At 48.0% G+C, this 22,057-nt stretch overlaps 1 protein-coding gene and 1 long non-coding RNA gene across 5 annotated transcripts in view; both read left to right on the top strand.

The window, feature by feature from the left end:
- Window positions 1–494: 494 nt before the first annotated feature.
- The window catches only part of BRD4 (bromodomain containing 4), a 40,538-nt gene continuing 18,975 nt past the window's right edge, over window positions 495–22,057 (top strand). For 2 of the 4 annotated variants that reach the window (XM_088157446.1, XM_088157447.1), the window contains exons 1-11: window positions 495–617; window positions 7,018–7,106; window positions 8,408–8,496; window positions 10,619–10,937; window positions 13,070–13,207; window positions 13,720–13,855; window positions 15,251–15,549; window positions 18,162–18,527; window positions 18,960–19,088; window positions 19,296–19,505; window positions 21,380–21,579. In XM_088157446.1, coding sequence (XP_088013572.1) covers window positions 8,477–8,496; window positions 10,619–10,937; window positions 13,070–13,207; window positions 13,720–13,855; window positions 15,251–15,549; window positions 18,162–18,527; window positions 18,960–19,088; window positions 19,296–19,505; window positions 21,380–21,579 — 1,817 coding nt within the window. In that variant the 5' untranslated portion in view covers window positions 495–617; window positions 7,018–7,106; window positions 8,408–8,476. The remainder of the gene's footprint in view (window positions 618–7,017; window positions 7,107–8,407; window positions 8,497–10,618; window positions 10,938–13,069; window positions 13,208–13,719; window positions 13,856–15,250; window positions 15,550–18,161; window positions 18,528–18,959; window positions 19,089–19,295; window positions 19,506–21,379; window positions 21,580–22,057) is intronic. The other 2 variants (XM_088157448.1, XM_088157449.1) reach the window with 1 other exon arrangement.
- LOC148219542 (uncharacterized) lies at window positions 19,528–21,335 on the top strand. The gene is made up of 3 exons (XR_015799723.1): window positions 19,528–21,026; window positions 21,079–21,119; window positions 21,192–21,335. It is a non-coding gene; the product is annotated as an uncharacterized LOC148219542 (long non-coding RNA).

Here is a 22,057-nt window from a genome sequence, read left to right as displayed (position 1 = left end):
TGATTCACCAACGCCGCTTACGTCGCCCCGCCGGCGTAACCCGCATTGCGTAATGCGGCCGCTGCGTCAGGGCGGCTACGCCAGCGGCGTAAACTGCGGCGCGGGCCCCGCCGCTGCGCCAACGCCGTAAAGGCGGGGGCGCCGCTGGCGCAAGCGCCGCTCGCCGCCGCGTTTCACGCTGCCCGCCGCTGTCTCCGCCGCCTCCCGGTGCGGCCGGCGGGGGATGCGCGGCCTGGCCGCCGTTACCGTGCGGCGCGGGGGCTCCGGGGGGCGCGGGGGTCGCGGCGGAGCGCCCTCCGCCCTGCGCCGCCGGGGTTACGCCGTTTGCGTACGGCGCGGGGCGGGGCGGGCGGGGCCGCGCTGCGCTGTTTGCGTAAGCGCCGTTCACCGCCGCATTACGCTGTTGGCGTACGGGAGTCCCGGCGCGGCGTTACGCCGTTTGCGTAGCGGCGGGCGTGCGCGGCGCGGGCGGGGCCGCCCTACGCCGTTGGCGTAGCGCGGGGCGGGGCCGGCGCGCGGGGGGCACTTCCTGCCGCCGCCATTTTGTCGCGGACCGGGAGGAAGCGGCGGCGGCTCCTGCGCGGCGGCAGCGCCGGCCCGGCCCGGCCCGGCCCGCGGTGAGTGAAGCCCGGGACGGCGGCGGCGGTGCCCGAGCAGCCGGGCGGGGTCGGGCGGGGCCGCGCCGCTGTGGCGGACGGAGCCCGCCCCCGTTAGGCCCAGCCCGCCCCCGTTAGGCCCGGGCCGCTCCCGCCCCTCACGGGGCCCGCTCGCCGTGAGGGGAGGACGCGCTGAGGGCGGCCCGAGGCTGCGCGGCCTCCCCGGTTCCGGTGCTGTGGCCTCGCTCTGCCCCCTCAGGCCCCTCACGGGGCCCGGTTCAGGCGGGTTTGACCTTTCCCAGCGCGCTTTTCCCCAATTCCCGGGGGTTTTGTGCCGCTCCTCGGGAGCGAAGGCGTTGGAAGGCTCGGCTCTGGGAATGGCGGAGTCCTGAGGGGCTCTGAGGGGTTTTGGGGCACGGCAAGGGGGTCCCCGGGGGTGACAGGGGACCCTGAGGGAATTCCAGGCGGTTTTTGGGATGGGAAGGGGTCCCTGAGGGAATTCTCGAGTTCTTTGGGATCGGAATGAGACACTGAGGGAATTCCTGGGTTTTTTGGGATGGCAGTGGAACACTGAGGGAATTCCTGTTTTTTGGGGGATGGAAAGGGGTCCCTGAGGGAATTCCTGGTTTTTTTGGGATCGGAATGGAGCAGTGAGGCAATTCCCGGTTTATTTGGGTTTGGGAATGGAGCTCTGAGGGAATTCCTGGATGGTTTGGGGTAACAGGGAGTTCCTGAAACTATTCCCGAGTGTTTTGGGATGGGAATGGGACACTGAGGGAATTCCCGGTTTTTTTGGGATGTAGAGGGAACACTGAGGGAATTCCAGATTTATTTGGGATAAAGAGGGAACGCTGAGGGAATTCCTGATTTTTTGGGGATGTAGAGGGAACACTGAGGGAATTCCCGGTTTATTTGGAGTAGGAATTGGAAGCCTGGAGGTGTCTTTGGGAGATTTTGCGGTTGGAATTTGGAGCCTGAGGGAATTCCCGGTTTTTTGGGGTGGGAATTGTGAACCTGGGGGTGTCCACGAGATTTTGGGGTCCCTGAGGGTATTGCCAGGATTTTTGGGAATGTTCTGAGGGAATTCCCGAGGTTTTGAAGTGGGAAGGGGGACACTGAGGGAATCCCTGGGGTTTTTTGGGGGATGGGAAGGGGATCCTGAGGAAATTCTGGGATGTTTTGGGATGGGGATTGGGAGCCTGAGGGAATTGCTGAGGTTTTGGGCTGGGAATTTGGAGCCTGGGAGTGTCTTTGGGATTGCAACTGGGAACTTGAGGGAATTCCCGTTTTTTTGGGATGGGAATTTGGAAGCTGAGGGAATTCCTGAGGTTTTGGGGTGGGAGAGGGAACACTGAGGGAATTCCCAAAGTTTTGGGATGGGAATTTGAAACCTGAGGGGATTCCTGAGGTTTTGGGATGAGAGTTTGGAACCTGAAGGAATTGCTGATGTTTTGGAGTGGGAATTTGGAACGTGAGGGAATTCCTGAGGTTTTGGGGTGGGAATTTGGATCCTGAGGGAATTCCCAAAACTTTTGGGGCCAGATTTTCCAGCCTGAGGGAATTCCTGAGGTTTTGGATGATAATTTGGAACCTGAGGGATTTCCCAAAGTTTTGGGGTGGGAAAGGGAACGCTGAGGGAATTCCCAAAGTTTTGGGGTCAGAATTTCCACCCTGAGGGAATTGCTGAGGTTTTTGGATGATAATTTGGAACCTGAGGGAATCCCCAAAGTTTTGGGGTGGGAATTTGGGACCTGAGGGAATTGCTGAGGTTTTTGGATGGGAATTGGGAACCTGAGGGAATTCCCAAAGTTTTGGGGTCAGAATTTCCAGCCTGAGGGAATTGCTGAGGTTTTTGGATGGTAATTTGGATCCTGAGGGAATTCCCAGAGGTTTGGGATGAAATTTGGGAGCCTGAGGGAACTGCTGAGGTTTTGGGGTGGGAAAGGGAACGCTGAGGGAATTCCTGGGTATTTTGGGATGAGAATTGGGAGCCTGAGGGAATTGCTGAGGTTTTGGGGTGGGAATCCCTCCCCCAGTTCCATTCCTTTGGATTTCATTCCCCAAATCCTCCCAAAATTCCCCCGAACTCCCCCAACCCCCCCCCAGTTTCCCGGGGCTGACCCCGAGCCCTCCCCGGGCAGGGTTTTCCCGGGAAATTCCCCGTTATCCCTGGGATCCCAACTTCAAACACTTCCCTGGGGCTGGGCTGGGTGAACCCGGGGCTAATTAACTGCTAATTAAAGCCTTAATGAGCTCGGGGTGCCGGGTGGAGCTGGGGGCAGCTTTTGGCTCCGAGGTTTTGGGAGCTTTGGGGTTTGGAGCAGCATTTCCCAAAATCTCGGGGGGGGATTTGGGGACCTGGGGACAATTTGGGATCATTTCCCAAAGTTTGGGGGGATTTTTTCTGAAAATTTGAGGGGTTTGTTTCCAAAAATTTGGGGGGATTTGGGGTTTGTTTCCAAAAATTTGGGGGGATTTGGGGTTTGTTTCCAAAAATCTGGGGGGGATTTGGGGACCTGGGGAGATTCTGGGATCATTTCCCAAAGTTTGGGGGGATTTTTTCTGAAAGTCTGAGGGGTTTGTTTCCAAAAATTCGAGGGGATTTGGGGTTTGTTCCCGAAATATGAGGGGGATGTGGGGACATTTTGGGATAATTCCCCAAAGTTTTGGGAGATTTGGGGTTTGTTTCCCAGAATTTGGGGGGGATTTGGGGACCTGGGGAGATTTTGGGGATCCTTTCCCGAAGTTTGAGGGGATTTGGGGGAGATCTGAGGGGATTTGGGGATCATTTCTCAAAGTTTGGGGGATCTGGGGGGGGGATTTTGGGATCCTTTCCCAAATTTTGGGGTGTTTTGGGCCTCACTTGTCATTCCTGGGGCGTTTTGAGGATTTGTTGTCAAATTTTGGGCCTTTCAGCATCGCCTGCTGAAGTTTTGGGGTCATTTGGGGATCATTTCCCAAACTTTTGGCCTTTTGAGCATTTCCTGTCCAATTTTGGGGCGGTTTGAGGCCGTGCTGTGGAATTTGGGGTGGTTTGAGCGTCTCTTGTTGAATTTGGGGGGAACTTTGAGGATTTTGTAAAGTTTTGGGGTGGTTTGGGCACCGTCTGTCAAATTTTGGGGCGGTTTCAGCGGCGCTTGTTCCCAAATTTGGGGTGGTTTGAGCTTTGTTTGGGAAAGTTTTGGGGTTGTTTGAGAGGAATTTCCAAAGTTTTGGGGTTTCCCAAAGTTTTGGGGTTGTTTGAGATGGATTTCCCAGAGTTTTGGGTTTGTTTGAGATGAATTTCCCGAAATTTTGGGGGTTTGAGCCTCATCTGTCAAATTCTGGGAGCTTTGAACTTGGTTTGTCAAAGTTTTGAGATGATTTTCCAAAAGTTTTGGGGTTGTTTGAGATGAATTTCCCAGAGTTTTGGGATTATTGAGATGAATTTCCCAAAGTTTTGGGGTTTTGAGCCTCATCTGTCAAATTCTGGGAGCTTTGAACTTGGTTTGTCAGAGTTTTGAGATGGATTTCCCAAAGTTTTGGGGTTGTTTGAGATGGATTTCCCAAAGATTTGGGATTATTGAGATGAATTTCTGAAATGTTGGGGTTATTTGAGATGAATTTCCCAAAGTTTTGGGGGTTTTGGGCCTCATCTGTCAAATTTTGGGGCTGCTGGGGAATATTTTGTAAAAGTTCTGGGAATTCTGGGCGTTACTTGTCGAAGGTTTTTTGGGGTTTTCAGCCTCGTTTGTCAAATTTTGGGAGTGGTTTGAGCATCACTGATTGAATTTGGGTTTATTTCTCAAAGTTTTGGGGTTTGTGCAAAATCTGCCGAAATTTTGGGGCTGTTGGAGGATTTTTTTGGGGTGAATTTTTGGGACTTTGGAGCGTCAGTTGTCAAATTTTGGAGTGCTTTGAGTTTCGTTTTCCAAAGTTTTTGGGGAGTTTGGGCATCATTTGTCAAAATTTTGGGGTTTTTTGGAGGCTCACCTGGCAAATTTTGGGGTGGTTTGGCAAATTTTGGGATGGTTTGGCAAATTTTGGGATGGTTTGAGCTTCGTTTCCCGAAGTTTTGGGGCTGTTTGAGGATCTTTAGTGGAAATTTGGGATTTTTGACCGTTAATTGTTAAAGTTTTTGGTGTTGTGAGGGTTATTGCTGAATTTTTTTGGGGGGTGATTTTGAGCATCTCTTGTTGAATTTTGGGGTGGTTTGAGGATCTTTTGGCCAAGTTTTGGGATTTCTGAGCGTGGTCTGTCCAATTTTTGGGGTGGTTTTGAGCTTCCCTTGTGGAATTTTGGGGCTGTTGGAGGATTTTTCTGGGAAAATTCAGGGATTTTTGAGCCTCATTTCCCAAATTTTGGGGTTATTTCAGGATCAAATCTCAAATTTTGGGGTTATTTTAGGATCAAATCTCAAATTTTGGGGTTATTTCAGGATCAAATCTCAAATTTTGGGATAATTTCAGGATCAAATCCCAAATTTTGGGGTTATTTCAGGATCATTCCCAAATTTTGGGGTAATTTAAGGATCAGTTCCCAAATTTTGGGGTTTTTTGAGGATCATTCTCAAAATTTTGGGTTTTTTGAAGGATCATTCCCAAAGTTTTGGGGTCATTTAAGGATAATTCCTAAAAATTTGGGGTTATTTAAGGATCAGTTCCCCAAATTTGAGGTAATTTAGGGATCATTTCTCAAAGTTTGGATTATTTAAGGATCATTTCCCAAATTTGGGGGAAATTTGGGATTCTTCAGGTGTGGGAATAAATTCCTGGATTGATTGATTGATTGATTGATTGATTGATTTTTAATTTATTTATTCCCAGGGAATCTGGGATGAAATTCCCTGCCCAGAATTGAGGAGAAAATGGGATTTTTTTTTTTTTTTTTTTTTTTTTTTTCCCCCCCCAGGATTTTTATCCCTGGAATCTCTCCAGGCTGCCCCATGTGATCCCAAATCCCAAAATTCCATGGAAAACTGGGATTGCTCAGGGAATTCTGGGGTTAAAATCCCGATTTTTGGGGTGATTTTTGGGAACAGGGAGAGAAAATCCAAACCCATCCCTTTGCCATTCCCAGGGAAAATTGGGAATTTTGGGATTGGAGCTCAGAATTCCCTGGATTTGGGGAGGATCCAGAGCGTTTTCCATGGAATTTTGTCCCAGAAAAATCGATTTTTTTTTTATTTTTTTTTTTTTTCATTCCCAAAACCAGGCAGGGAATGGGAATTTTTATCCCAGAGAATTCCCCAGATCCCAAATTCCTCTGGGATGGGAGAAAAAAAAGGAGAGAAAAGAGAGAAATTTATGGGAAAATCCATCCCAGGAAAAAAATGGGAATTTTGGGATGAATCCCAGAAAAAAAAAAAAAAAAAAGGGAATTTTTGGGATGGATTTCCCCATTCCTTGCAGAATTCATCCCAAAATCCCAGAAAACCTTGGAAAAAAAAAATGGGAATTTCCAGGCTGGAATTTTGGGATGAAGATCCCAAATTTTCCATTTCTGGCCTCATTTTCCTCCCTTTTCCTTGGGAATTTTGGGATTTTTTTTTTTCCTTTGGGAATTGGCCTGGCCTGGAACTGGAGGAAATTTGGGAATTTTTATCCCAAATTTCCTGGGATCAAAATATTTGGGAAATGCTGAGAAACAGAACCTGGGGATTTTGGGAATTTGGCGAATTCCAAAGGAAAAATTCCCAGATTTTGGGAATTGCAGGGATTGGAGAGAATTTGGGGAATTTGGGATGTCCTGGAGTTTGGATTTTGGGAATTTTTCCCATTTTTTGGATATTTTGGAGGATTTTGGGAACTTTTCCCATTTTTTGGATATTTTGGGGTTCGGATTTTGGGAACTTTTCCCATTTTTCCCCTCCCTGAGCCAGTTCTGGAATTCTGGGCTTGGATTTGAGGCTTCACCACTTAAACCCAGCCCTAAAATATTGATTATTAATAATAATTATTAATATTATTAATTGTTTATTAACCTAAAATGTTGATTAAGCCCGGGTTTAATTACTCAGAGGTGACAAAACCTGAGTAAGGATCACTTAAACTCAGCACTAATTGTTAATTAAACCTGATTTTAATTACAAAACCCTGATTAAGGAATGAGTTCAGGGCCCTGGATCACTTAAACCCAGCACTAAAAACCCAATTAAACCCGGTTTTAATTACTCAGGCTTGGATTTGGGCTGGGCTTGGGGGGGGATTTGTGGTTCCTGCATTTTTCTGGGGATTTAAATTTAATTTTGGGGGCAATTTTGGGGCATTTTAGGGCAATTTGGGGAATTTTAGGTGAGATTTTGGGGCTGGAATTGGGAATTTTGGGGACAAAATTGGGAATTTTTGGGTTTGAATTGAGAATTTTGGGGCCAGAATTGGGAATTTTGGGGCTGGAAATGGGAATTTATGGAAATTTCCCATTTTTTTTTTTAAATTTCCAGAGGTTTTTCCAAGGGGAAGGTGGAAAATGAAGGTCAGAGGCTGAGGGAGCCAGAGCTGCAAAGGGCACCTGGAATTCAGGTAAATTCAGGTAAATTCTGATAAATTCTGATAAATTCAGATTTTCCTGCAGCCTGGGGAGGGAATTCCAGGATTTTTCCTGGATTTGGGGCTGGAAAATGGGAAAAAATTGGGAAAAAAACCCAAATTTTGCTGCCAAAATCTCATTTTTCTGTGGGAATTTCTCGGTTTTTGGGGATCCCCACAGACCCAGGGAAAATGGGAAAAAACCATTGAAAAAAATGGGAAAAAAACCAGGGAAAAATGGAAAAAAATTGTGAAAAAAATGGGGAAAAACCAGGGAAAATTGGGGGAAAACTGGGGAAAAAATGGTAAAAAAACAGGGGAAAGTTCTGAAAAAAATGGGAAAAATGGGGAAAAAACTGGGAAAAAAATAGGGAAAAATTGGGAAAAAAATGGGAAAAAACCAGGAAAATTTGGGACAAAATGGGGAAAAAATGGAAAAAATGGGGGAAAAAATAGAGAGAAAATGGGAAAAAAAACGGGGAAAAATTTGGAAAAAATCAGGGAAAAATTGGGAAAAAACAGGGAATAAGTGGGACAAAAACAGAGAGAAAATAGAGAAAAAATGGGGAAAAATTGGGAAAAATCAGGGAAAAAATGGGGAAAAAAAACAGGGGAAAAAAAAGGAGAAAATATAAGAAAAAAACTCAAATTTTGCTGCCAAAATCTCATTTTTTTTGTTGGGATCTCCTGGTTTTTGGGGATCCCCACTTGCCCAGGGTGATTTTTTTTTTGATTTGTGACCATTTCTTGCCATGCCCAGAGTTTTTATTTTATTTTTTTTCCCCCCTCAGAGCTGGGCTGGGGAGCAGACAGAGATCCCTGCTTGGAATGGGGGTTTGGGATGGGAAAAATAAGGGAAAAAATGGGGAAAAAGAGGAAAAAAATGGGAAAAAAGCAGGGGAAAAAAAGGGGAAGAATTGGGGAAAAAAAAGGGAAGAAAATGGGGAAAATTTGGAAAAAAAAATGGGAAAAAATGGGGGGAAAAACTGGGAAAAATTGGGGAAAAACTGGGAAAAATTGGGGAAAAATATGGGGAAAAAATGGGAAAAAATAGGAAAAATTGGGAAAAAATAGAAAAAATTGGGGAAAAACTGGGAAAAAAATGGGGAAAAATGAGAAAAAAAACAGGGTAAAAAAAAGGGAAAAAATAAGAAAAATCTCCAATTTTGCTGCCAAAATCTGATTTTCTGTTGGGATCTCCTGGTTTTTGGGGATCCCCACTTGCCCAGGGTGATTTTTTTTTTTGATTTGTGACCATTTCCTGCCATGCCCAGAGTTTTTATTTTATTTTTTTTGCCCTTTCAGAGCCGGGCTGTGGAGGCGCCGTGCCCGGAGCCGGATCCATGGACGAGCTCTGAGTGCGCCTCCAATTCCATGGCCATGTATCCAACCAGGTACCTCAGCCACAGCCCAGCTCCTGAGCCTTTTTACCAAATTTCTGCTCTTTTTCCCCAAATTTCTGCCCCTTTTTTCCTCAATTTTTTACCCTTTTTTTCCCAATTTTCGCCCCTTTTTTCCGCAAATTTTTGTCCCTTTTTTTTCTCCAAATTTCTGCTCTTTTTTTTTCCAAATTTCTGCCCCTTTTTTCCTCAAATTTCTATCCCCTTTTTAACCAAAATTCTGCCACTTTTTCCACAAAATTCTGCCCCTTTTTTCCTCAAATTTCTGCTCTTTTACCCCAAAATTCTGCTCCCTTTTCCCAAATTTCTGCCCTTTTTCTCCCAAAATTCTGCTCCTTTTCCCCAGATTTCTGCTCTTTTTTCCCCAATTTTTGCCCTTTTTCCCCAATTTTCGCCCCTTTTTTCTCACATTTCTGCCCCTTTTGACCCCAAAATTCTGCCCCTTTTCCCCAAATTTCTGCTCTTTTTTCCCAAATTTCTGCCCCTTTTTTCCCAAATTTCTGCCCCTTTTTTCCCAAATTTCTGCCCCTTTTTTCCCAAATTTCTGCCCCTTTTTTCCCAAATTTCTGCCCCTTTTTTCCCCAAATTTCTGCCCCTTTTGACCCCAAAATTCTGCTCCTTTTCCCCAAAATTCTGCTCTTTTTTCCCAAATTTCTGCCCCTTTTGTCCAAAATTTCTGCCCCTTTTTTCCCCAAATTTCTGCCCCTTTTTTCCCAAATTTCTGCCCCTTTTTTCCCTAATTTCTGCCCCTTTTTTCCCTAATTTCTGTCCTTTTTCCCCAATTTTCGCCCCTCTTCTTTCCCAAATTTCTGCTCTTTTTTCTCAAATTTCTGCCCCTTTTCTCCCAAAATTCTGCCCCTTTTCTCCCAAATTTCTGCTCTTTTTCTCCCAAGTTTCTGCCCTTTTTCTCCCAAATTTCTGTCCTTTATTCTCCAATTTTCACCCCTTTTTTCCCCAAATTTCTATTCCTTTTTCCCCAAATTTCTGATCTTTTTCCCAAATTTCTGCCTGTTTTTTTCTCAAATGCTGGTCCTTTTTCTCCCACATTTCTGCTCTTTTCTTCCCAAATTTATGTTCTTTTTTCCCAAATTTCTGCCTCTTTTTCTCCCAGATTTCTGCCTCTTTTCTCCTAAATTTCTGTCCCTTTTTTCCTAAAATTTCTGTCCTTTTCTCCCAAATTTCTGCTCTTTTTTCTCCCAAATTTCTGCTCTTTTTACCCAAATTTCTGTCTTTTTTTTCCAAAATTTCTGCCCCTTTTTTCCCAAATTTTTGCTTCTTTCCTCAAATTTTCACCCCTTTTTACCAAATTTCTGCCCCTTTTTTCTCTAGATTTCTGTGCCTTTTTCGTCAAATTTCTGCCCCTTTTCCCTTAATAATCCCTAAAAATCCCAAAATTTCCCCCAAATTTCCCCAAGAATCCCCCAAATTTCCTCAATAATCCCCCAAATTTCTCCAAAAATTCCCCCAAATTCCCCCAAAATCCCCCGAATTCCCCCCAAAATCCCTGAAATTTCCCCCAAAACCCCCCAACAATCCCCAAAATTCTGCCTAAAACCCTTAAATTCCCCTAAAATCCCCAAAAATCCCCAAATTTCCCCCAAAACCCCCCAATAATCCCCAAAATTCTGCCTAAAACCCCCAAATTTCCCCAAAATCCCCCCAATAATCCCCCAAAATCCCCCGAATTCCCCCCAAAATCCCTGAAATTTCCCCCAAAACCCCCCAACAATCCCCAAAATTCTGCCTAAAACCCTTAAATTCCCCTAAAATCCCCAAAAATCCCCAAATTTCCCCCAAAACCCCCCAATAATCCCCAAAATTCTGCCTAAAACCCCCAAATTTCCCCAAAAACCCCCCAATAATCCCCCAAATTCTCCCTAAAACCCCCAAAATCCCCCCAATAATCCCCCAAAATCCTCCGAATTCCCCCCAAAATACCAGAAATTTCCCCCAAAACCCCCCAACAATCCCCAAAATTCTGCCTAAAACCCCCCAAAATCCCCAAAAATCCCCAAATTTCCCCCAATAATCCCCGAAATTCTTCCTAAAACCCCCAAATTCCCCCCAAATTCCCCCCAAAATCCCCCCAAATTTCCCCCCGAACGTGTCCCCGCAGGGTGTCCGGCGAGGAATGCAACGGCCTGAACGCCATGGCGGGCGAGAGCGGTCCCGGCACGCGCCTGCGCACGGTGCCCGTCCTGCCCGACGCGCTGGACTCGGCGCAGGCGTCGGCGGCGCCGGCCCCGGGCCAGGCCCAGGCCGGGGGCGGCATCGGGGTCAATCCCCCCCCGCCGGAGACGTCCAACCCCAACAAGCCCAAGAGGCAAACGAACCAACTGCAGTACCTGCTCAAGGTGGTGCTCAAAACCCTGTGGAAGCACCAGTTCGCCTGGCCCTTCCAACAGCCCGTGGACGCCGTCAAACTCAACCTGCCCGTGAGAGCCCTGGGGATGGGGGGCATTGGGGGGCTGGGATGGGTGGGATTGGGAATTTGGGCACTGGGATGGGGTGGGATTGTCCTGGAATGTGGAGGATTCAGAAATCAGGGAGTTGGGATTGTCCTGGAATGGTTGAGTTGGTGATGACCCAATGGTTGAGTTGGTGACCCAATGGTTGAGTTGGTGATGACCCAATGGTTGAGTTGATGGTGACCCAATGGTTGAGTTGATGATGACCCAATGGTTGAGTTGATGGTGACCCAATGGTTGAGTTGATGATGGCCCAATGGTTGAGTTGATGATGGCCCAATGGTTGAGTTGATGGTGGCCCAATGGTTGAGTTGATGGTGGCCCAATGGTTGAGTTGATGACCCCCCAGTGGTTGAGTTGATGGTGGCCCAGTGGTTGAGTTGATGGTGACCCAATGGTTGAGTTGATGATGACCCAATGGTTGAGTTGGTGATGACCCAATGGTTGAGTTGGTGATGACCCAATGGTTGAGTTGATGGTGACCCAATGGTTGAGTTGATGACCCAATGGTTGAGTTGATGGTGACCCAATGGTTGAGTTGATGGTGACCCAATGGTTGAGTTGATGATGACCCAATGGTTGAGTTGGTGATGACCCAATGGTTGAGTTGATGACCCCCCAATGGTTGAGTTGATGGTGACCCAATGGTTGAGTTGATGGTGACCCAATGGTTGAGTTGATGGTGACCCAATGGTTGAGTTGATGGTGGCCCAATGGTTGAGTTGATGGTGGCCCAATGGTTGAGTTGATGATGACCCAATGGTTGAGTTGGTGATGACCCAGTGGTTGAGTTGGTGATGACCCAATGGTTGAGTTGGTGACCCAGTGGTTGAGTTGGTGACCCAATGGTTGAGTTGGTGACCCAGTGGTTGAGTTGATGGTGACCCAATGGTTGAGTTGATGGTGACCCAATGGTTGAGTTGATGGTGGCCCAGTGGTTGAGTTGATGACCCAATGGTTGAGTTGATGGTGACCCAATGGTTGAGTTGATGACCCCCCAATGGTTGAATTGGTGACCCAATGGTTGAGTTGATGACCCAATGGTTGAGTTGATGATGACCCAATGGTTGAGTTGATGGTGACCCAATGGTTGAGTTGATGGTGACCCAATGGTTGAGTTGATGGTGACCCAATGGTTGAGTTGATGATGACCCAATGGTTGAGTTGATGGTGACCCAATGGTTGAGTTGATGGTGACCCAATGGTTGAGTTGATGATGACCCAATGGTTGAGTTGATGATGACCCAATGGTTGAGTTGATGGTGACCCAATGGTTGAGTTGATGGTGACCCAATGGTTGAGTTGATGATGACCCAATGGTTGAGTTGATGGTGACCCAATGGTTGAGTTGATGGTGACCCAATGGTTGAGTTGGTGAGCCAATGGTTGAGTTGATGACCCCCCAATGGTTGAGTTGATGATGACCCAATGGTTGAGTTGGTGACCCCCCAATGGTTGAGTTGGTGATCCCATGGTTGGATTTGATCCCATGGCTGGGCTGGAATTTTTAGGAATTTCTCACCTGGAATCTGGAAATTTTGGTGCCCTTGGGATGTAAAAATTCCTCCTTTCCCAAAAACCCAGAATCAGGAGATTTTGGTGGTTTTGGAATGAATAAATTTCACTTTTCCCAAAAACCCAGAATTGGGAAATAAACCCAGAATTGAGACATTTTTGATGCCTTTGAGATTAAAATCTTCTTTTCCCAAAAAAACCTGAATTTGGGAAATAAACCCAAAATATAAAAACAAATATGTATTTAAAAATAAATCTAATAAACCCAAAATTGGGACATTTTGGTGCTTTGAAAATTTAATTATTCCTTTCCCAAAAACTCAAAATCAGGAAATTTTGGTGCCTTTGGGATTTGATTATTTCTTTCCCAAAAACTCAGGGAATGTTGGTGCCTTTGGGATTAAATTCCTCCTTTCCCCAAAACCCAGAATTGAGGGTTTTTTTCTCAAAATTTCCTCCTTTTTAAATTAAAAATCCCCACTCTGGGATGAAATCCAGCTGCTGCTAAATCCAGCAACGAACCAGAAAAACCCAAAACCTTTCAAACCCTAAAATTCCCAATTTTTTTTTTATTCCTCTTCCAGGATTATTATAAAATAATTAAAACTCCGATGGATATGGGAACAATAAAGAAACGTTTGGAAAATAATTATTACTGGAATGCTCAAGAATGTATCCAGGATTTCAACACCATGTTTACAAACTGCTACATCTACAACAAGGTAAGGGAAAAAAAAATTCCTGGGAATTTTGGGGCACAAAAAAAAAAAAATAAAAAAAATCGAAATTTGCTCCATGGGAACAATTCCTGCCTCGCTTGGTTCCCGTTGGCGTTGGTGGAGTCGAAATTTGGATTTTTCCTTTTTTTTTTTTTTCTTTTTAGAGGATTAGATAACAGGATTTTTTCCTTTTTTTTTTTTTTCTTTTTTCCCCCCATTTTTCCTCCCCTTTTCCCCCATTTTTCCCCCCTTTTCCCCCATTTTTCTCTTCTCCCCCCCCTCATCCTCCCCTCTCCCTATAACAACCCCAAATTCACCCCAAAAACTCCCCCATCCCTGCAGACCCAGTTCCCTTTTACCAAACCCCTATTTCCTGTTCTTTTTTCCCCATTTTCCCCAGTTCCTGGGGATTTTTTCCCTTATTTCTGGGGTTTTTTTCCCTCAGTTCCTGGATTTTTTTTCCCCATTTCCTGTTTTTTTTTTTCCCCAATTCCTGATTTTCCCATTTTTCCCAGCCAGGGGATGACATTGTGCTGATGGCTGAGGCTCTGGAGAAACTTTTCCTGCAGAAAATCTCGGAGATGACGCAGGAGGAGACCGAGATCGTCATCGCCCAGAGCAAGGGCCGGGGCCGCGCCCGCAAGGAGACAGGTGGGCACCACCTGCCCCAAACTGCCCCAAATCACACCCCAAACTACCCCTAAATAGCCCCAAATCACACCCCAAACTGCCCCAAATCACACCCAAAATAGCCCCAAATCACACCCCAAAATAGCCCCAAATCACACCTCAAACTGCCCCAAATCACACCCAAAATAGCCCCAAATCACACCCCAAACTGCCCCAAAATAGCCCCAAATCACACCCCAAGCTGCCCCAAATCACACCCCAAACTGCCCCAAAATAGCCCCAAATCACATCTCAAACTGCCCCAAATCACACCCCAAACTGCCCCAAAATAGCCCCAAATCACACCCCAAAATAGCCCCAAAATAGCCCCAAATCACACCCCAAACTGCCCCAAAATAGCCCCAAATCACACCCCAAACTGCCCCAAACTGCCCCAAAATAGCCCCAAACCACACCCTAAATCACACCCCAAACTCCCCCAAATCACACCCCAAACTGCCCCAAAATATCCACGAATCACACCCCAGATAGCCCCAAAAATAGCTCCAAATTCCTCCCAAAATAGCCCCAAAATCACGCCCTAAGTAGCTCCAAATTCCTCCAAAAATATCCCCAAATCACATCCAAAATAGCCTTAAAATTGCCCCAAATCACACCCAAAATAGCCCCAAAATAGACCCAAATCACACCTGAATATCCCCAAAATACCCCAAAATCACACTCCAAATATCCCCAAAATATCCCCAATCACACCCTAAATATCCCCACATTCCACCCAAAAAATTCCCAAAATCGCCTCCAAAATTTCCCCCCATTATTTCCCCCCATTATTTCCCCCCATTATTTCCCCCCATTATTTCCCCCATTATTTCCCCCATTATTTCCCCCCATTATTTCCCCCCAATTTTCCCTCCATTTTCGCCCCATTTTCCCCCTTATTTTCCCCATTATCCCCCATTATTTGTCCCCCATTATTCCCCATTATATCCCCCCCATTTTCCCCCATTATTCCCCCCATTATATCCCCATTATATCCCCCCCATTTTCCCCCATTCTATCCCCCCATTATTCCCCATTATCCCCCCATATTCCCGCATTATCCCCCCCATTATTTCCCCCCATATTTCCCCCATTATTCCCCCCCATTATCCCCCCATTATTCCCCATTATCCCCCCATTATCCCCCCCATATTTCCCCCATTATCCCCCCCATATTCCCCCATTATTCCCCATTCTATTCCCCCATTATCCCCCCCATTATTCCCCATTATCCGCCCCATTATCCCCCCCATATTTCCCCCATTATTCCCCATTCTATCCCCCCATTATCCCCCCCATATTCCCCCATTATCCCCCCCATATTCCCCGTTATTCCCGGTTCTCTCCCCATATTTTCTCTCTCTCTCTCTCTGGCAGTGCCATCCAAGCCGGCCTCCTCAGCCGTTCCGGGCTCTGCGGGGGCTCCGGCTCCGTCTCCGCCGTTGCCGGGTCCGGGTTTGGCGGCGCCGCCGCTGCCGTTCCCGGGCGCCGTGAGCGCGGCCGAGCTGCTGGGCCCGGCCCCGGCTCCGCTCACGGCCGTGCCCCCCCCGGCCCCGGCCACGGCCACGGCCACGGCCACGGCCACGGCGACCCCGGCCCCGCCCGCGCCAGCCCCGGCCCCGCCCGCGCTGCCCCCGCCCCCGCACCCGCCCGTGCTGCCCGCACAGCCCCTCAAGGTGAGACCACAGATCATTAATTATTATTGTTATTAATGGCATTAATGTAATTATTGACCATCCCCGCACCCGCCCGTGCTGCCCGCACAGCCCCTCAAGGTGAGACCAGAGATCATTAATTATTATTGTTATTAATGGCTTTATTAATGATCCCCGTGCTGCCCGCACAGCCCCTCAAGGTGAGAACACAGATCATTAATTATTATTGTTATTAATGGCATTAATGTAATTATTGACCATCCCCGCACCCGCCCGTGCTGCCCGCACAGCCCCTCAAGGTGAGACTAGAGATCATTAATTATTATTATTAATATTATTGTTATTAATGATCCCCGTGCTGCCCGCACAGCCCCTCAAGGTGAGACCAGAGATCATTAATTATTATTATTAATATTATTGTTATTAATGATCCCCGTGCTGCCCGCACAGCCCCTCAAGGTGAGACCAGAGATGATTAATTATTATTGTTATTAATGGCTTTATTAATGATCCCCGTGCTGCCCGCACAGCCCCTCAAGGTGAGACCAGAGATCATTAATTATTATTGTTATTAATGGCTTTATTAATGATCCCCGTGCTGCCCGCACAGCCCCTCAAGGTGAGACCAGAGATCATTAATTATTATTGTTATTAATGGCTTTATTAATGATCCCCGTGCTGCCCGCACAGCCCCTCAAGGTGAGAACACAGATCATTAATTATTATTGTTATTAATGGCTTTATTAATGATCCCCGTGCTGCCCGCACAGCCCCTCAAGGTGAGACCAGAGATCATTAATTATTATTGTTATTAATGGCTTTATTAATGATCCCCGTGCTGCCCGCACAGCCCCTTAAGGTGAGACCAGAGATCATTAATTATTATTGTTATTAATGTCATTAATGTAATTATTGACCATCCTCGTACCCGCCCGTGCTGCCCGCACAGCCCCTCAAGGTGAGACCAGAGATCATTAATTATTATTATTAATATTATTGTTATTAATGATCCCCGTGCTGCCCGCACAGCCCCTCAAGGTGAGACCAGAGATCATTAATTATTATTATTATTAATGGCTTTATTAATGATCCCCGTGCTGCCCGCACAGCCCCTCAAGGTGAGACCAGAGATCATTAATTATTATTGTTATTAATGGCTTTATTAATGATCCCCGTGCTGCCCACACAGCCCCTCAAGGTGAGACCAGAGATCATTAATTATTATTGTTATTAATGGCATTAATGTAATTATTGACCATCCCCATACCCGCCTGTGCTGCCCGCACAGCCCCTCAAGGTGAGACCAGAGAGCTTCTTAATTATTGTTATTAATATTATTGTTATTAACCATCCCCACACCCGCCCGTGCTGCCCACACAGCCCCTCAAGGTGAGACCAGAGATCATTAATTATTATTGTTATTAATGGCATTAATGGCGTTATTAGCCATGCCCACACCCGCCCGTGCTGCCCGCACAGCCCCTCAAGGTGAGACCAGAGATCATTAATTATTATTGTTATTAATGGCATTAATGTAATTATTGACCATCCCCACACCTGCCCGTGCTGCCCGCACAGCCCCTCAAGGTGAGACCAGTGAGCTTCTTAATTATTATTATTAATATTATTGTTATTAATGATTCCTGTGCTGCCCACACAGCCCCTCAAGGTGAGACACTGGGGATTATTTCCTGTTATTGTTATTATTATTATTATTGTTTTTACTGTTACTATTATTGCCATTATTATAGTAGCTTCGTGAGCCAGGATTAATTAACTTAATTGAAGATCAAGGTTTATTATTGGTGTTGGTGTTATTAATTATTGTTGCATTATTATTATTTTTGGTAGTGGTGTTTTTATGGCTTTATTAGCCTTAATTAACGAGTCCAACTTGGTGTTAGAATTGATCATCCTTGGATTTTTGGATGAAGTAGAAATTCATTCCAATGGACGATCCCAGAGCAGAAATTCCAAAACCCCAAATCCCCGGACTCCCCCCGGATTTTGGGGTGCCCCACACCCTCCAACCCCCAAACTCCACATTAACCCCAAATTTTGGGATGCACTGGATCCTCTAAACCCCACTCTAATCCCAAATTTTGGGGGTCACCAGACCCTCCAACCCCAAATCCCCACTCTAACCCCAGATTTTGGGATGCACTGGACCCTCCAACCTCCAAACCTTGCATTATTCCCAATTTTTGAGGTACAGCAGACCCCAAACCCACATTAACCCCAAATTTTGGGGTGCATCAGACCCCAAACCCCCCCCAACCCCAAATTTTGGGTTATACCAGACCCCAAACCCCCCCCCCAACCCCAAATTTTGGGTTACACCAGACCTCAGATCCACATTAACCCCAGATTTTGGGTTACACCAGACCCCAAACCCCCCCCAACCCCAAATTTTGTGTTACACCAGACCCCAAACCCCAGTCTATCCCCAGATTTTGGGATGCACCAAACCTTCCAAACCCACAATAACTCAAAATTTGGTTACACCAGACCCCTAACCCCAAAATTTGAGGTACACCAGACCCCAAACCCCCCCCCAACCCCAAATTTTGGGCTTCCCCACACCCTCCATCCCAAACCCCCCTCCCTAACCCACCCCCGTGCCGTTTCCTCAGACAAAGAAGGGCGTGAAGAGGAAAGCAGACACCACCACGCCCACGGCCATGGATCCCATCCACGACTCCTCGTCCCTGCCCGGCGAGCCCAAGGCTCCCAAGCTGGGCCCGCGGCGCGAGAGCGGCCGGCCCGTGAAGCCGCCCAAGAAGGAGATCCCGGACTCGCAGCAGCACCCGGGGCCCGAGGGCCGCGGCTCCAAGGCCTCGGAGCAGCTCAAATACTGCGGGGGAATCATCAAGGAGATGTTTGCCAAGAAGCACGCGGCCTACGCCTGGCCCTTCTACAAACCCGTGGACGTGGAGGCGCTGGGGCTGCACGACTACTGCGACATCATCAAACACCCCATGGACCTCAGCACCATCAAGGTTTGCTGGGGGGGGGTTAGAATGGAGTTTGGGGGGGTGAGAATGGGGTTTGGGGGGGTTAGAATGGGGTTGGGGGGGTGAGAATGGGGTTTGGGGGGGTTGAAATGGGGTTTGGGGGGTTGAAATGGGGTTTGTGGGGTTTAAAATGGGGTTTGGGGGGGTTAGAATGGGGTTTGGGGGGGATAATGGGGTTTTAGGGCAGGATAATGGGGGGATAATGAGGGTTTGGAGGGGTTAAAATAGGGTTGGGGGGGATAATGGGGGTTTCGGGGAGATAAAATGGAGTTTTATGGGGATTTCCCCATTTTTGTGCCTTTTTGCCCCATTTCAGTCCAAGCTGGGGATGTGGGAGTAGCAGAACCCTCAGGGCTGAATTGCTGTTGGAATTCCAGCTGGAATTCCCCATTTTTGTGCCTTTTTGCCCCGTTTCAGTCCAAGCTGGAGAGCCGGGAGTACCGGGACGCTCAGGAATTCGCGGCCGACGTGCGGTTGATGTTCTCCAACTGCTACAAGTACAACCCCGCCGACCACGAGGTGGTGGCCATGGCCCGCAAGCTGCAGGTGAGAAAATAAAAAAAATAAAACAACAAACCCCACCCCTTTCCCTCCAAAAAAAAAAAAAAAAAATCTCAGAACAACCCCCAAAAAAAAGCTGATTCAGCAATAAAAAAAAAAAAAAAAAACAAAAAAGTTTCCAAACGGGCGTTTCTCCTGGTGGAAGTGAGCCGAGCCCGGCGTCACTTCCCGGCCGCTCCCCGGTGGTTACAGGACGTGTTTGAGATGCGCTTTGCCAAGATGCCGGACGAGCCGGAGGAGCCGGCGATTCCCGCCTCGTCGCCCGTGGTGGTGCCGCCCCCCACCAAGGTGGCGCCGCCGTCGTCCAGCGACAGCAGCAGCGACAGCTCCTCCGACAGCGACAGCTCCTCCGACGACTCCGAGGAGGAGCGGGCGCAGCGCTTGGCCGAGCTCCAGGAGCAGGTGCTGGGCGCTGGGGGGGAGGGGGCCCAGGGGTCCTTTTGGTGGGGGTTGCGGGGGCTCGGGGTCACGGCTGGAAGTCGTGGGTGTCCCACGAGCGCCAGCTCCAGAGGCAGAGAAATCGTTGGGTTTGGTGAGCTGAAATCGTTGGGTTTGGTGACCCCAAATTGTTGGGTTTGTTGAGCTGAAATCGTTGGGTTTGTTGACAAAAATCATTGAGTTTGTTGACCTCAAATGGTTGGGTTTGTTGACCCCAAGTTGTTGGATTTGTTGACCCCAAACCGTTGAGTTTGTTGACCAAAATTATTGAGTTTGTCGACCCCAAATCGTTGGGTTTGTCGACCCCAAATTATTGGGTTTGCTGAGCTGAAATCCTTGGGTTTGTCAACCCCAAATCGTTGGGTTTGTTGACCAAAATCATTGAGTTTGTTGACCTCAAATAGTTGGGTTCCTGAGCTGAAATCGTTGGATTTCTTGATCCCAAATTGTTGGGTTTGTTGACCCCAAATCGTTGGGTTTGTTGACCAAAATCATTGAGTGTGTTGACCTCAAATGGTTTGGGTTCCTGAGCTGGAATCGTTGGGTTTCTTGACCTAAAATCGTTGGGTTTGTTAACCCCAAAGTGTTGGGTTTGTTCACCAGAACTTGTTGGTTTGTTGACCCAGAATTGTTGGGTTTGTTGACCCCAAATGCGTGGGTTTGTCCACCAGAACTGTTGAGTTTGTTGACCCAAAATCACTGAGGTTGTTAACCTCAAATGGTTGGGTTTTCTGAGCTGAAATTGTTGGGTGTCTTGACCCAAAATCGTTGGGTTCGTCGACTCTAGATCGAGAGTTTGTTGACCCCAAAGTGTTGAGTTCGTTGACCCCAAATCCTTGGGCTTCTTGACCCAAAATCCTTGGGTTTGTTGACTCAGGATCATTGCATTTGTCACTCCAGAACTGTTGCATTTGTTTACCTGAAATTTTTGAGTTGATCCGGCGTCACTGGGTTGGCCCAAAGTTGTTGGGTTGACTTGAAATCGTTGGGTTTGTTGACCAAGAATTGTTGGGTTTGTTGACCAAGAATGGTTGGGTTTGTTGACCTTAAGTCGTGTTGGGTTAACCCAAACTTGTTGGGTTTGTGGACCCCAAATCCTTGGGTTCGTTGACCTAAAATCTGTGAGTTTGTTGGCCTGGAAGTGTTGGGTTGACCCAAAATCCTTGAGTTTGTTGACCCAAAACTCAGTGACCAGGTGTGGTCGGCCATGGGCTGGGTTTGGTGGCCCTGGAGGTGACCCCAGGTGTGTTCAGCCCCAGGTGGGATCTCCCACCTTAGAGGTTTCCATGGAAGGTTGGAGGTGTCCATGGAAGGGTTGGAGGTGACCCCAGGTGTGGGCAGCCCCAGGTGGGATCTCCCACCCTGCAGGTGCCCAGGGAAGGTTGGAGGTGTCCAGGGAATGTTAGAGGTGACCCCAGGTGTGTTCAGCTCCAGGTGGGCTGTCACACCCTGCAGGTGTCCATGGAAGGTTGGAGGTGACCCCAGGTGGGCTGTCACACCATACAGGTGTCAATGGAAGGGTTGGAGGTGACCCCAGGTGGGCTGTCCCACCATACAGGTGTCCAGGGAAGGTTGGAGGTGTCCATGGAAGGGTTAGAGGTGACCCCAGGTGGGCTGTCCCACCCTGCAGGTGTCCAGGGAAGGTTGGAGGTGTCCATGGAAGGGTTGGAGGTGACCCCAGGTGATCTGTCACACCATACAGGTGTCAATGGAAGGGTTGGAGGTGACCCCAGGTGGGCTGTCCCACCATACAGGTGTCCAGGGAAGGTTGGAGGTGACCCCAGGTGAGCTGTCCCCCCCCCCCCCCAGCTGTGTCTCACCTGTGCCGTGCCCCGCAGCTCAAGGCCGTGCACGAGCAGCTGGCGGCGCTGTCGCAGCCCCAGCAGAACAAACCAAAGAAGAAGGAGAAGGACAAGAAGGAGAAGAAGAAGGAGAAGCACAAAAAGAAGGAGGAGCTGGAGGACGCCAAGAAGAGCAAAGCCAAGGAGCCGCCGCCCAAGAAGGCCAAGAAGAGCAACAGCAACAGCAGCGCCTCCAGGTGGGCCCTTCCCACAACCCCCTGCGGCCTCCCCCGGTGCCAATTAACGTAATTAACGCAGCGTCGTTAATGAGGGACCCCCTGGGCCGAGGTGATGGCTGGGCTTGAGCTCAGCGCAGGGTTTGGGGCTGGGGGGGGACACCTGGCTGGGCAGGTGGAGCTTTGGGTGGCTCAGGAACAAATTGAGCTCAGCTTTGTGTTCCTGAATGGCTGGAGCTCAGCTTTGGGTGTCCAAAACCAGTTTGAGCTCAGCTTTGTGTGTCCAAAACCAGTTTGAGCTCAGCTTTGGGTGTCCAAAACCAGTTTGAGCTCATTTTGGGGCTCCCAGGAGAATCTTGAGCTCAGTTTTGGGTGGCTAGGACTGGTTAGGGCTGGTTTAGGTTGGGTTTAGTTTGGGTTTAGGCCTAACCACCATTCTTTTGGCCATGTGAGCACCAAGAAGGTGCTGTTCGTGGTGGAATCCTCCAAGTCCTGTGGG

This window comes from Sturnus vulgaris (assembly GCF_052056855.1).
Source record: "Sturnus vulgaris isolate bStuVul1 chromosome 33 unlocalized genomic scaffold, bStuVul1.hap1 SUPER_33_unloc_1, whole genome shotgun sequence".
Taxonomy (NCBI): Eukaryota; Metazoa; Chordata; class Aves; order Passeriformes; family Sturnidae; genus Sturnus; species Sturnus vulgaris.
The sequence above is the reverse complement of the archived record's forward strand: the minus strand, read 5'-3'. Positions and strand labels throughout refer to the sequence as shown.